This window comes from Setaria italica, chromosome VII, assembly GCF_000263155.2.
Source record: "Setaria italica strain Yugu1 chromosome VII, Setaria_italica_v2.0, whole genome shotgun sequence".
NCBI classification, from domain to species: Eukaryota; Viridiplantae; Streptophyta; class Magnoliopsida; order Poales; family Poaceae; genus Setaria; species Setaria italica.
Window position 1 is genome coordinate 30,857,360 of NC_028456.1, and position 15,441 is coordinate 30,872,800.

Consider the following 15,441-nt stretch of genomic DNA (forward strand, 5'->3'; position numbering starts at 1 on the left):
AGGTGGACATCAGATGTGGGTCCCACATGTCAGATCCACGTCACCACACAATCAGTGTGCCATGCATGTCATTTAGATTTTAACGTGCATTTTAGGAGTTCGGGGATCTGAATGACACTCCTTGCGAAGTTCCTATACCACTGATGCATTTTACTCTTATTTGATGCATTTTACTCTTATTTGAAAAACAAAACAGAGAATGCTATACCTGCAGTCAAATTGATTTATTTTGACTGGAGGGGGTATATTAACAGTATCTCGTGAGACCATGAAATTAATTTCCTGTTGAAGGACAAGTAGTATCATCAGTTACATGGCGGGAGCAACCATCAAATTTCTCTACCTTCCTGTCCTGATCTTCTCCGTGCTCCTCCTTACCTCTGCCGGCAGCATCGCGCTTGACACGCTCAACAACGGCGGCAACATCACTGACGGCAAGACGCTGGTCTCGGCCGGCGGCTCCTTCACCCTGGGCTTCTTCTCCCCTACCGGGGTGCCAGCCAAGAGATACCTCGGCATCTGGTTCACCGTGTCCCCGGACGCTGTCTGCTGGGTGGCCAACCGCGACACCCCGCTCAGCAACACCACCTCCGGCGTACTGGTGCTCGGCAGCACGGGGATCCTTCGCCTCCTCGATGGCTCTGGCCAGACCGCGTGGTCTTCGAACACAACGAGCCCTGCTCCTGCCGTGGCGCAGCTGCTCAACTCCGGAAACCTGGTCGTGCGCGAGCAGAGCAGCAGCGGCGACGTGCTGTGGTAGTCGTTCGATCACCCGTCGAACACCTTGCTCGCAGGCATGAAGCTCGGCAAAGACCTGCAGACCGGCGCAGAGTGCTCGCTCACATCATGGCGGGAGCCAAACGACCCGTCACCGGGGGACTACCGGCGGGCGATGGACACCAGGGGCCTCCCGGAATCGGTCTCGTGGCAAGGCAACGTCAAGAAGTACCGAACGGGACCCTGGAACGGCCTCTGGTTCAGCGGCGTCCCGGAGATGGCGTCCTACTCGGAGCTCTTCTCCAACCAGGTCGTCGTCCGCCCCGACGAGATCGCCTACTTCTTCAACGCCACGGCCGACGCGCCCTTCTCCCGGCTCGTGCTGAGCGAGGTCGCCGTGGTGCGGCGGCTAGCGTGGGACCCGGCCAGCCGCGTGTGGAACACCTTCGCGCAGGCGCCGAGGGACGTATGCGACGACTACGCCATGTGCGGTGCGTTCGGCCTATGCAACGCGAATATGGCGTCCACGCTGTTCTGCGGCTGCATCGTGGGGTTCAGCCCCGTGAGCTCGACGCAGTGGTCCATGAGGGAGTCCAGAGGCGGGTGCCGGAGGAACGTGCCGCTGGAGTGCGGCAACGGGACGACGACGGACGGATTCATGGCGGTGCGGGGAGTGAAGCTCCCGGACACGGACAACACGACGGTGGACATGAGCTCGACGCTGGATGAGTGCAGAGCAAGGTGCTTCACCAACTGCTCGTGCGTGGCCTACGCCGCCGCCGACATCCGAGGAGGAGGCGCTGGCAGTGGCTGCGTCATGTGGACGAATTACATTGTTGACGTCCGGTATGTAGACATGGGGCAGGATCTATACGTGAGGTTGGCAAATTCTGAATTTGGTGGTATTGGTAAGCACGAGTTACAATTACCAATTTTTGTGATTACTAAGAGAGTTTCATCATTCTTCCTAAAAAAAATCTTCCTAAAAAAGGAGACTTTCATCATCTATTTCATTCGCTTACATATTTTCTGCAGCTAAAGGGAAGAGGAGGGATGTGGCAAAGATCGTGATTTCCGTCACGGCGGCATCTGTGCTCGCAGTCACGGTTACAGCTGTCATGTACCTTGTTTGGAAATGCAAGCTTAGAGGTAAAGCCATATTTCTACTCAGAATGATCAAGGTTGCACATATTGACAGATGACACTGATCTTCGCGAAAAAAAAAAAGATGACACTGATGGCATGTTCCTGCAAGGCCAACGTCGAAATAGTGGTGGTCGGACCGCTTCAAATGATGAACATGGTGAGGAAGATCTTGAACTTCCATTTGTCAGCTTTAGAGAGATTGTTTCTGCAACAAACAATTTTTCTGAGGACAATATGCTTGGACGAGGAGGCTTTGGGAAAGTTTATAAGGTACAAGACAGCCACAACAAATTCTATAAAAAACCACCAGTAGTACAGAAAATTTTGCAGTGTGTGTTCAATTTAAGAATGACGAAACCATGCAGGGTATCTTGGCGGATAACAAACAAGTTGCAATCAAAAGGCTTGGTAAGGGTTCTAGACAAGGAGCGGAGGAATTCAGAAATGAAGTTGTTCTAATTGCCAAATTGCAACACAGAAACCTCGTCAGACTTCTTGGTTTCTGCATCCATGGAGGTGAGAAGTTGTTGATTTACGAGTATTTACCGAACAAAAGCTTGGATTCCTTCATTTTTGGTAGGTTTGATCCTATGTTTTGATTACATTGAAAGAAAGCCTCCATAGTTACCACGTAAATGTTTCTGCTTACTTACAATATCTCCGTAGATGCTTCAAGTAAAAGACTTCTTGATTGGCCAACAAGGTTAAAGATAATCAAATGAATATCTAGAGGACTTCTTTACCTCCACCAAGATTCAAGGTTGACAATAATTCACGGAGATCTTAAATCTAGCAACATACTGTTGGATTTGGATACGAGCCCTAAGATATCAGATTTCAGTATGGCAAGACTCTTTGGAGAAAACCAACTAGAAGCGAAGACTAGTCGAGTTGTTGGGAACATAGTGAGTAGTCCATGCAATAATGCTTGAAATGAATATTTATTTTCCTTTACTTTTAAATTGTTTTTACTTAGTGCTAATAATGATTCTTATGCAGTGGTTACATGTCTCCTGAATATGCATTGGACGGTGCCTTTTCAGTCAAGTCAGATACATATAGCTTTGGTGTCATACTCTTGGAGATTATAAGTGGTTTGAAGATCACTTCAACTCACTTCACGAGCTTCCCTAGCCTATTAGCTTATGTAAGTATGGTGGCATTCTTGAATTCTTTTTACAATTCAACAAAAACGTATTGATATTCTATGAATTTGGTTGAAATCACTCAGGCGTGGAGCTTATGGAAAGATGGTAAGGCAATTGATTTGGTGGACTCATCACTTGCTGAGTTCTGTTCACCAACTGAAGCTTTGCGATGCATCCACATAGGACTCTTGTGCGTGCAAGACAATCCAAACAGCAGGCCACTTATGTCATCAGTTGTGTCCATGCTGGAGAACGAAACCACACCAATTTCAGTCCCAAAACAGCCTCTGTACTTCTCACAATGGTATTTGGAAGCCCAAGGAACAGGAGAAAATGCAAACAAGTCTACGAATAAGATGAGTGTCACAGCGTTGGAGGTACGGTAAATTGTTTGGTTACATACTACAGTTGACAGGCGCATTAGTAGCTCATGTGTTTAGAATAGTTACTTGGTTATTAGTGCACCTCCTTATTGCATCGAACTGTACTTGTTTAAACAAAAAAGAGGCATAAGACGATGTCTCGCGCGCGAAATTTGTTCTGCCTCCTGGTAGATCTTCTTTATTTGCTGTGTGAATTTGTTCTGAATCTTGTCTTGTGATTTTGCCATGGTAAACGAACCTATCAGTAGTTCTCGATCGGTTTATACCTGAAACTGATTGTCTGAACCTGAGGTGAGGTCGAGCAGCATCCAACGTTGGGCCAGGCGTCACTTGAAGGCCTCTTGTGGAATTTTTTTTTTTAAAACGAGCAGGAGGGTCGCTGCTGTATTAACAAAGAGGGGAGGCCTGACGGGCTGAAAACAAACGTATTATACAAGCTGTACACTCTCATCCTCAGGAACGGGGAGGCAAAACTCCGCTATGACTACTACAAAGATACAGACACAGAAATTGAGAGGACTTAGCTCCCGCTATGACCCATGTCTTGGATTGGTCTTCATGGAATCTGAGTCAGGCTACAAAACATTCGGAGCATACTTTTGCTAAAAAATATAACGGTCCATAGGAACCCACGACCGCATCACAGAACTTTACAGAAGATGCTTTGCTTGTGTCAACTGGTAGTTGGATTGGCAATCAGAGCTCAGGAACACACGAGGTGAGGACTGAGGATGAGAACGGGCAAGTAGGCCATGCCCATCTTCGTATATATGGTCGATCTCTGTGACACTGAGAAATGAAGAAAGAAAGCACATACGCTTGACGCCTTCTCCGACCATCAGATCCAAACCTAGCTGTCGTCAGACAACGCATTGAAGATGGGACAGTAAAATGGAAAGCGGAGTACTGGTCACATCAGCGAGGACCAGGTCGCAGACCAGTTGGACGGCGTCAGAGCGAACGACTACGGAGGTGTTTGGAACACAGGTTGTTTGGATACGAGATGTTGGGATGTTAATTAGGAAAACTAAGCATGAGCTAATTATAAAACTAATTGCAGAATCCTGTGCTAATTCGCGAGACGAATCTATTAAGCCTAATTAATCCATCATTAGCAAATGGTTACTGTAGCACCATATTATCAAATCATGGATTAATTAGGCTTAATAGATTCGTCTCGCAAATTAGTATAGGGGTTCGGCAGTTAGTTTTATAATTAGCTCATATTTAGTCCTTCTAATTAGCGTCCCAACATCCGACGTGACCCTCCTAAAGTTTAGTACCTCGTATCCAAACACCCGACGTCGCGTCTCCACCAGCGCTATCAATGGACGTTAGAATTAGGTGGGCCCACGGCCCACGGGAGGGAGATATAGCAAAAAGATGGCAGCAGCGTGCGGACTCACGGGAGCCGCGCGGGCAAGCAAGCTGCGCTAGAACGTTAGGTCTACCTGGAACTAGCAGGTGAGGCAGCCAGCACCATTGCCAACGGCAACGAGCCCGCACTGCGGAGGCGGCGATCCGCTCAATGGTACAGTAAATCTGGTAATGGTTCGGGAACCAGAAACCCACACCGATCTCCGATCATATGAATCATCAGCGTACTTTAGAAACCAAATACAATCTCATCCGTTTACTGCTCTGCCCAAACCAATTCAAATCACTTAGCTTTTCCACTCAACAAACCAACAATTCGTGAACTGCCGTGCAATGTCTACCTAGCACGGCAGGAGCCAGGTGGTTGTTGGTTAAAATTTATTTTTTTATTTTATAAAAAATATATAATAAAGGGTAGGTATATCAGAGCCGTTGGATCTCAATCTCCTTTTTAATTTCGACTATGACCGGTTGATTACTAGATTTCGACCGGAAAGATATATGTAGGTCCTCGCCAATGATCTGAGGGGGTATTTGGTTCCACGGTTTAAAATTTAGTCCATGTCATATCGAATATTTACATACTAATTAGGAGGACTAAACATAAGTTAATTATAAAACCAATTGCACAAATGGAGGCTAATTCGCGAGACGAATCTATTAAACCTAATTAGTCCATGATTTAACAATGTGATGCTACAGTAAATCTTACTATTACTAATTGGAGGCTCCTTTTGAAGCATCCAGGTGAAGCCACCTAGGATCCTAGGTGAACTCTCTATAAAAAGAGAGAAATCCTAAAAATGTTTAAAAAAAGCAAAACATCTGACCATCAATCGGTAGACTCAAATCATCATAGCCATTGGATCTATTATGTTTTCTAAAAAATTACCCACCTATGCCATTATGAAAATAGCCTAGAGTAACCCCCTAAATCTATATCTAAATTACCCACCTGCCATTATATAAAATAAATTAAAGTAACCCCCTAATATTCATCAAAATTACCCACTTATGCTATTATAAATAATATTTAAAATAACCCCTAAATTTGCAACTAAATTTCCAACCACTAATACTCCAAAAATAACTTAAAATAACCCCTTAAATTTGCATATATATTACCCACATATGCTATTATAAAAAATAACATGAGGTAACCCTACATTTGAATCCAAATCACCTTAATTAAAAATATACACCAATATATGATTTTAAATCGTTTATTTCATACACTATCTGTATTCTATTGAGAATATAGATTTCTATGTTAAAATTATAGCTCAAGCTTATGGTCCATTAAACAAATTCAAGCGCATACCAGTGATGCAAAGTGAAAAATTAAAGATTATAAATATGGATGAAAATGTTATAGAGTAATTACTAAATAAAATCTATCACAATTAGATGAACATTATAGGTATGTATCTATATACGTACTGTTTTCGAATATTTAACAAATGAGAGGTAGCTCTAGGTAATAGTTTTGTAGCAAATGTGGCCTCATTTTTTTTCCATTGGAGACTCCGCATTAGTTATCACGAGACTTACTAGAAAAAAAAGATAAATCATAGAAATTCTCACAATAATAAGAAACATCAAACATGAATCCTGTAAACTCTAATAATCATAATCATTGGTTTATATTTCCAAAAGGTTACCTACCACTATCATTATGAAAATATTCTAAAATAAACCCTAAACCTATGTCAAAATTACCGAGTCCAATATAAAAAAAATCTAAAATAACCTTATAATCGTCATTCAATTTACTCATGCATATTATTATGAAGCATAACTTAAAATGATATTCTAAGTTTGTATCTAAGTTACCCATGTATATCATTATTAAAAATAACCTAAAGTAAACACATAAATCTTAATCTAATTATCTTCATATGCATCATACATAAATGTTAAAAGGTAAACTAATATATGATTCTAAATTACATATTTATGTCATGGTTAATGTATATACGCATGATGAGTGTCTCCATATAGACCATTTATACATGTATGTGAGGAAGTGATGAAAAATTACTGATTTTTATGCTAAACACAATGTATGGAGGTGCGATACAAAATGAAAAGAATGTAAATGTGGATGAAAAGTGTATAGAGTAATTAATAATTAAAAATCAATCACAATTGGACAAAGATAAGTACACATCTATATGAGTATTATGTTGAAATATTGAAAAAAATGAGAGAGTAGTAGGTAACCAATTTTGATTGTTAGCTAGAAGTTTAATTTATAAATAATTTTCAAATACAATAGATTTTAATTAGCCCATGCTGGAGCACGGGTCGATGGACTAGTATGTGCTAATCATGAATTAATTAGGCTTAATAAATTCGTCTCACGAATTAGCCTCCATCTATACAATTGGTTTTATAATTAGTTTATGTTTAATACTCCATTTAAACATTCGATATGACAAGGACTAAACTTTAGTCCGTGGAACCAAACACCCCCTGAGTTACTCCGTTCCAAAATTGAAATGTTTTGACTCTCCAAAAAAGTTAGAATGACTTATAATTTGGAACGGAGAGAGTATGTTTGGTGCTCAGAATTGATATCATCACGTGGCCTTAACAGCATCTGATGCAGTGGTAGTACGTAGTACCTGGTGATGAGTCGGCAAGCGGAGATATATATAGGCCCTCGCCAATGATGAACCGCTGCAAGCAAGCCCGTCGAGTCGGCCCCGCTTATTATGATACCGGTTGTGTCCCGTGAAGCTACCATCCGTTTGATTTCGACAGAAATAATGCCTTGGTTATTTCTTTGTATCTTTGCAAGTATTTTTCTGGACGACGGTAAACGTTTAGATATATGGAGAGATCTTAGATGACCGACTAGACGGTTTAATCAACGTGACAATAAATATAATTAAATAGCTATATATTTTGCAAGAAAATTCCGGGATATGTCTTCCAGAGGTAAAAATAGTCTTCCATTCTGCTGTCAAATTCATTGGTTGATGAACAATTTTTTTTAAAAAATCAATTCACTATTCATTATTCATCAGTCAATATTGAATAACTACCATATCACCCTCTGGTTGACTCTACTTCATTTCTCCTGCCATCACCTAAAATGTTGTTTCTAGATGTGCGCAGAGAGGACTGCTCGTGTTTAGGTCAAATTGAAGTGTGACATTTACACCATTTTGACCACCGTTGACCATTTAAACCGTCTAGCGCTTAATTCATTGTTTAGGCTCTAAACTACACGCCGACCAGTTGTTTAGCATTTAAAAGGGTCCAGATAAGCGTTGATCTGTGTGTGTTTAGGCAATCAATTTCTTCGCTTATTAGTTATTAGGGAGAAAAAAAGGTTAATATGGATGTGACATGTGTTCCCATTGACTGACTCGTAAGCGTTCACGTATCAACCGTGAACTCAGTCAATCAGTCTTAGGGTCAGTTTATTTCCCCTCTAGATTAATATAAGCTAGATTACGGTTCAAAGATAGTAAGGTAAAAGATCATCGTGGGATCACAAATAATCTTAAATAACCTACCCAATGGTAGGGCTTGGGTAGCTTATTTCAAATTATTTGTGGTCTTAATGTGGTCCCAATACGATCTTTTACTGTAGTATCCTTGATTCATAATCAACTTATATAATCTGGGTGGATTATAATCTCAAACAAATGGAGCATACATTTGCTCCTCGTCCACTGGACCCGTGAGAGAGAACAAGACCTTCAGAAGATAGACTCGGCGTGCAATGGAGATGTGACTGTTTTAGTATGTGTTAATGTGGTAAACATGTGTGACCAATGGTGAGCGCCAACGTTTTTGTATATGTAGCGGCCTCAGATGAGACCCTGATGATGAGATGTTTCTTGTGCAAGGACAAATCGTCGGTTATGGCGGCAACAACAACCAAGTTCCCCAACCTTCCCTTGCTGATCTTCCCCATCCTGCTTCTTTCCCACAGAGCCTCCAGTGCGGGCATTGTGTCTAAGACGCTCAACAACGGGGCCAACATCACCGATGGTGAGACGCTGGTCTCGCCCGGTGGCTCATTCACTCTGGGTTTCTTCTCCCCGTCCGGTGTGCCAACCAAGAGATACCTCGGGATCTGGTTCACCGCGTCCGGTGCGGCCTCTGTCTACTGGGTGGCCAACCGTGACACCCCACTCAACAACAACTCCGGCGTACTGGTGGTCACCGCCGGCGGGATCCTTCGCCTTCTCGACGGCTCTGGCCAGACCGCCTGGTCCTCAAACACGACCGGGACCTCTGCCTCTACGGTGGCGCAGCTGCTCGATTCCGGCAACTTGGTCGTGCGCGAGAACAGCAGCGGCGGCCGCGTCGTCTGGCAGTCGTTCGACGACCCGTCCAACACCATGCTCGCCGGCATGAAGTTCGGCAAGAACCTGAAGACCGGCGCGGAGTGGTCCCTCACGTCGTGGCGATCGGCCAACGACCCGGCGACGGGGGGCTACCGTCGGGTCATGGACACCAAGAGCCTGCCGGACATCGTCACCTGGCAAGGCAGCGTCAAGAAATACCGCTCGGGCCCGTGGAACGGCCGCTGGTTCAGCGGCGTCCCGGACATGGATTCGGACTTCAAGCTGTTCTCCGTCCAGATGGTGGACGACCCCGGCGAGGTCACCTACGCCCTCGACGCCACGGCCGGCGCGCCCTCCGCCCGCGTCGTTCTGGACGAGGTCGGCAAGGTGCGGGTGCTGGTGTGGTTTCCGACAAGCAAGGTGTGGAGACCATACCCGTGGTTGCCACGCGACGCCTGCGACGAGTACGCGTCATGCGGGGCGTTCGGCCTGTGCAGCGTCGACGCCGCGCCCACGCCGTCCTGCAGCTGCGTCCAGGAGTTCAGCCCCGTGAACCAGTCGCAGTTGTCCAGCGGGTGCCGGAGGGACGTGCAGCTGGAGTGCGGCAACGGGACGGCGGCGACGGACCGGTTCACGGTTGTGCGCGGCGTGAAGCTCCCCGACACGGAGAACGCGACGGTGGACAGGGGCGTGACGCTGGAGCAGTGCAGGGCGAGGTGCCTCGCCAACTGCTCGTGCGTGGCCTATGCCCCCGCCGACATCCGAGGAGACGGTAGCGGCAACGGCTGCGTCATGTGGAAGGATAACATTATTGATGTCCGGTATATAGACAATGGGCAGGATCTCTATGTGAGGTTGGGAAAGTCTGAATCAGGTAAGCAAAAGCTGTTTCAGTTACTACTATCCCAGTCTAGATTCTGAGGCAACATTCATGTTTTATCTGCTATGATTCAGATTTCCTGTAATACATTTCTGCAGCTACAGGGAAGAGGAACATTGTGGCAAAAATCTTGCTTCCAGTTATGGCGTTTGTGCTAGTCCTCGCAGCCGCTGGCATGTACCTTGTTTGGATCTGCAAGTTTAGAGGTAGAATCAGAGCCACTTCACAACAAAGAATTATTTAGGTACTAGTATAATGTTTAATAACAAATGGTATTGCTTTTCTTGTCAGCCAAACGTCGGAACAGGGATATTTTGAAGAAAGCGATCCTAGGATACTCGAATGCGCCAAACGAACTTGGTGATGAAAATATAGAGCTTCCATTTGTCAGCTTTGGAGAAATTGCAGCTGCAACAAACAATTTTTCAGAGAACAATATGCTCGGGCAAGGTGGCTTTGGGAAAGTTTACAAGGTTAGAAAAAAAAACATTTAGGCCAAAATATGAGAATTTTACTTATGACACTGCTTGTTCAGTTTAAGAATGGTGAAATCATGCAGGGTACTCTGGGACAGAACATAGAGGTTGCAATCAAAAGGCTCGGTCAGGGTTCCGGACAAGGTGTAGAGGAATTCATAAATGAAGTTGTTCTGATTGCAAAATTGCAGCACAGAAACCTCGTCAGACTTCTTGGTTGCTGCATCCATGGCGATGAGAAGTTGCTGATCTACGAATACTTACCAAACAAAAGCTTGGATTTCTTTATTTTTGGTACGTTTGAACTTACATTTTTCCAAAAAGAACCTCTGACATATAGTTACCTCTGGAAATGCTTACTTATAGAACACCATTGTTTTAGATGCTGCAAATAAATATCTCCTTGATTGGCCCACACGTTTCAAGATAATCAAAGGAATATCTAGAGGACTTCTTTATCTCCACCAGGATTCAAGGTTGACTATAATTCACAGAGATCTCAAACCAAGCAACATTTTGTTGGATGCCGATATGAGTCCTAAGATATCAGATTTCGGTATGGCAAGAATCTTTGGTGGAAACCAGCAGGAAGCAAATACGAACCGAGTTGTTGGGACATAGTGAGTGATCACTACCTTGATGTTTATAATGAATTCCATTGCCCTATACTAATTCAAATTGTTTGTACCCTCTTTTGAACAGTGGTTACATGTCTCCTGAATATGCAATGGAAGGCGCCTTTTCTGTCAAGTCAGATACATATGGCTTCGGTGTCATAGTCCTGGAGATTATAAGTGGTTTGAAGATCACTTTAACTAACTACAAGGGCTTCCCCAACATACTTTCTTATGTAAGTACTACGGTATGCTTAAACTTTTCACCATTAAAACAAAGCAAATTACTGAATTTCCAGTGACATTTCATTCACATTGGTTCAGGCGTGGAGCTTATGGGTAGATGGCAAAGCGATGGATCTGGTGGACTCATCCCTGGCTAAGAGTTGTTTCCAAACCGAAGCTTTACGGTGTATCCAGATAGGACTGCTGTGTGTCCAAGACAATCCAAATTACAGGCCGCTCATGTCATCGGTGGTGACCATGCTGGAGAACGAAACTACACCACTTGAAGTCCCAAAACAGCCCGTGTATTTCTCATACGCGGGAACCCAGGGAACAGCAGGAGAAAATGCTAGCAGCTCTATTAATGACATGACTCTCACAACAGTGTTGGAGGGACGGTAGATGGTTTAGATTATGCAGTGTATTTCGTTTTTTTTTTAAGAAAGTTGCATTGTTATGCATGCAACTCGTTCTGCATCTTGGCCTTCTTATGGGCCGTGAGCTCCTAGATTGGGGGCGCCGCGTATACTTTCCTCCTATGGGCCTATGAGCTTGAGAGTTAGCGTGTCCGTCACTGGAGGCCCAACTAATTTGCGGCTTGGGGGGGCGTCGCGGTGATGGATGATGGGCTAGCGAAAACGCTGCCAATCTTTTCTGACTGTAGAAACCACTGACACTGTGCTCTCGGCTGTGCTCGCATAGCAGCTCTGAGCAACTTTTTTGCGCCATCACACTGAATCACGGCGTCGTGGAAACCATCCTCTCTTGGCCAATGTACACAACTGCACAACTCACAAGTCGTGATCTGCTTACAACTCTTCGGTATTTTGTCCTTGCGGTAGAGGTCAGTAAGCCCCGTTCCAGGTCACGTAAATCCATGCCCAACCCATGCTCGGTATTTTCTGGCCGCAAAGCCACGAAATCCTTTGCCTCACGCCATGGAATCTTGATTTTTTCTTCATAATTTCCTCAACAACATGTGCACGCAATTAGTGTTCTAGGCTTCCAACGTTTGGAATCAGCATCAGTCAGCTGAGCCACTGGTTTTTACTTGGGATTTTCTGGCCGTCAAAAAAGAAAAAAAATCGAAGCATGGCTCTCATCACATTGATGGGTAGCATTCAAATACTAATTAATCAAGAAAGCGAGGACGACGTCGACCAAATTAAAAAAGGGCCGAAGAACTGAACAAGCGAAGGGCAGACCAGATGAATTGCACAGGAGCAGGCGTTAGTAACGGGTGTTTGGATCTTTAGTCCGGACCAAAGTTCATGTCACATCCAATATTTAAAGGCTAATTAGAAGGACTAAATATGAGCTAATTACAAAACTAATTACACAGATGAAGGTTAATTCGCGAGACGAATCTATTAAACCTAATTAATCCATCATTAGCACATGTTTACTGTAGCATCACATTGTCAAATCAGCTTAATAGATTCGTCTTGTAAATTAGTCTCCATCTATGCAATTGATTTTGTAATTAGTTTATATTTAATACTTCTAATTATTATCTAAATATTCGATGTGATAGGAATTTTGCGAGGGACTAGAGAACCAAACGGGCTCTAAATTGATAGACAGGAGGACCCTCACAAGCAGCAGCGAAGCGGTGACTCGCATGGTCTCCGACGACTTGGCCGGTGTCACTCTCACATCGTGGCGTGGCCCCATGAAGTTTAGGAATCAATCTTTTAGTCAACAGCGTAGCCAAACTGGTCTGGAAGAGCCCAGCACAGTAGGGATGCGAGCCTTTGACTCCCTCCCCGTATTCTCCCTCTCCCCTGTCTGGCTGTCTTGTCAATTGTCACAGTGCAAACATTATCTGGAATGAAATTTATTTGAGTGAAATAAGATTATATATATCTAAAATGAATAGAGCAGAGTTTGCGGAACAAAGGTTTATACCTTCACCCGAGCTCCACCATCCGGCCGTTGCCACTTTAACTAAATAAAAATAGAAGAAACTTTATTCAAGTAGAATAAAAAATATATATAACGTGGAAAAAATGTTTTGTAGTACTACTATGAGATAGTTAAAGGGCGTTTGTTTTCTGATTTTCAAGTTCTCGAGGAAGGGAGCCTGAGATTTTGTTTGTCCCTGTCCACCTGGCCACCTTGGATCGAGACATTCTTTTAGAAACGGCAATTGACCGTCAAGTTAAGTGTTATTTCATCATTTATTCTGCATAATTTGAAATAAAAGTGTCATTAATTTTAAAAATAAATTTAGAAAAATACAAGGTTGTACTATAAGAAACATTGCTAGATGAGCTACGCTCATTTCACCCCTCTCATAGTTTCTTACCATCATACTTTTCTAAGGTGAGCATTTCTTCTTGTAGCATGCAGCAGCCAATTGGAAACCTGCACTCCACCTTGGATTGTAGACTTCCATATGTACTATGTTAGCCACTGTACTCCCTCCGTTCTGTAATACAAGACATCCAAGCGTTCAAAATTTATGCTCAAACATAAGGTATTGTAGATATATTTGAATGATTGCTTATCTAATTCTTCCTAACACTGACAAGATAAGAGTGGCTAATTAGTGGATTATTGCTAAAAATAAGTTCCTTGTTACCTGCAACTACCAAAAACTCAGGGTACATGCGTCTTTTGCTACTCCTGCTAATATATCTTAAAATCTCTAGGATGCCTTGTATTTAGGATGGAGAGAGTATCTTCCAATTGAGCTTATCATATGCGAGATATCTTGGATCCGATGAATGGGTACCGAAGGTACTTTGAGAGTTTGAGTTAATATTTTTTAATAATAAAAATGGGTAACTTTTAGGTGTGTATCGGAGGTACTTTGAGTTATATTTCCATATTGACATATGGTAGTAATTTAACGACCATTGTAACAAAGCTTTAAGTTTGACTTAAAAGGGCAATATCGCCCATCTAACGCACAGTTTACCCCACTACTAGAGTGATCTATCATACGATCATTTTATGAACTTTTGTGGGATGAGTACATCCTTCATTATTACTAAGTCTGTGTAGTGTTTCGCAAAAATAAAATTACGTACTTGTGAGAGATAAGATGGTGATGGATCACCCTGTTTTATTGCCACTAGTAGAGAATTGGGCTTTAGTCCCGGTTGGTAGGGTGCAAATATACCAAAAATCCAGGACAAAAGACCCCCTTTTATCCCGGTTGGCACCACGGTCGGCGCTGCAAAAAAAAAAATCCCGAGCTCCCAGGAGGCCCCCCCACACGCGCAAGTCACAAGTCACGAGATTTTTCACGCGAAATATGCGCATGCGCGGTTTGTGGGATTCAAACCCACAACCTCCAGCCTTGCACATAGCTTCCTTGCCATCCCACCTACACACCACATCTGAGTATGTAGGGGATGCTATCTTTTTGTATTAACTCGTGGGGGACCCTTTTATCCCGGTTGGAAACACCAACCGGGATAAAAGACCCCCTTTTATCCCGGTTGGTATTACAAACCGGGATAAAAGGGTTCGAGGATTTAATCCTCTTCCAGTCACCTTCCAGTCACCTCGTTGGGGACCCTTTTGTCCTGGTTGGAAACACCAACCGGGATAAAAGACCCCATTTTATCCCGGTTGGTATTACAAACCGGGATAAAAGGGTTCGAGGATTTAATCCTCTTCCAGTCACCTTCCAGTCACCTCGTTGGGGACCCTTTTATCCCGGTTGGAAACACCACCCGGGATAAAAGACTCCCTTTTATCCCGGTTGGTATTACAAACCGGGATAAAAGGGTTCGATGATCTAATCCTCTTCCAGTCACCTTCCAGTCACCTCGTTGGGGACCCTTTTATCCCGGTTTGAAACACCAACCGGGATAAAAGGGGGGTCTTTTATCCCGGTTGGTGTTTGAAACCGGGATAAAAGGGGGGTCTTTTATCCCGGTTGGTGTTTGAAACCGGGATAAAAGGCCTCTCAGAGTCTTTTTTTCCCACTAGACTTTGCAACCGGGATAAAAGGTCCCGATTGGTGAGCCCCCCACCAGTGACCGAGTTTTAGTCCCGGTTGGTGAACCTTTTGTCCCGGACCAACTTTAAACCGGGACAAAAGGGGGCGCATGGAAAGCCAATTCTCTACTAGTGTGCTTAAATGGTTAAACCAAACCAATTGATTAGATTAGAGTTAGGATGGAATGGTCCATGACCAGCCCACTTGTCAAAC

The 15,441-nt window shown here is 43.9% G+C and overlaps 1 protein-coding gene and 1 pseudogene across 1 annotated transcript; both read left to right on the top strand.

The window, feature by feature from the left end:
* The first annotated feature begins 281 nt into the window (after window positions 1-281).
* On the top strand, window positions 282-3,575 carry LOC111255703 (annotated as a pseudogene).
* A 5,031-nt stretch (window positions 3,576-8,606) lies between these two features.
* On the top strand, window positions 8,607-11,847 carry LOC101767534 (G-type lectin S-receptor-like serine/threonine-protein kinase At4g27290). Its single transcript, XM_022828778.1, has 7 exons — window positions 8,607-9,952; window positions 10,057-10,164; window positions 10,250-10,431; window positions 10,518-10,728; window positions 10,817-11,054; window positions 11,137-11,284; window positions 11,373-11,847. Exons 1-7 carry the CDS (start codon window positions 8,611-8,613, stop codon window positions 11,673-11,675), a joined length of 2,532 nt encoding a protein of 843 aa, XP_022684513.1. The 5' UTR covers window positions 8,607-8,610; the 3' UTR covers window positions 11,676-11,847.
* Window positions 11,848-15,441: the final 3,594 nt, after the last annotated feature.

Excerpts from the sequence above, each read along its gene's own strand:
- LOC101767534 (XM_022828778.1), top strand. The coding sequence starts at position 8,611 with ATGATGAGATGTTTCTTGTGCAAGGACAAATCGTCGGTTATGGCGGCA. Across the intron at positions 9,953-10,056 it reads GTTGGGAAAGTCTGAATCAG|CTACAGGGAAGAGGAACATT; the intron begins GTAAGCAAAAGC and ends ACATTTCTGCAG. Across the intron at positions 10,432-10,517 it reads GCTTTGGGAAAGTTTACAAG|GGTACTCTGGGACAGAACAT; the intron begins GTTAGAAAAAAA and ends GAAATCATGCAG.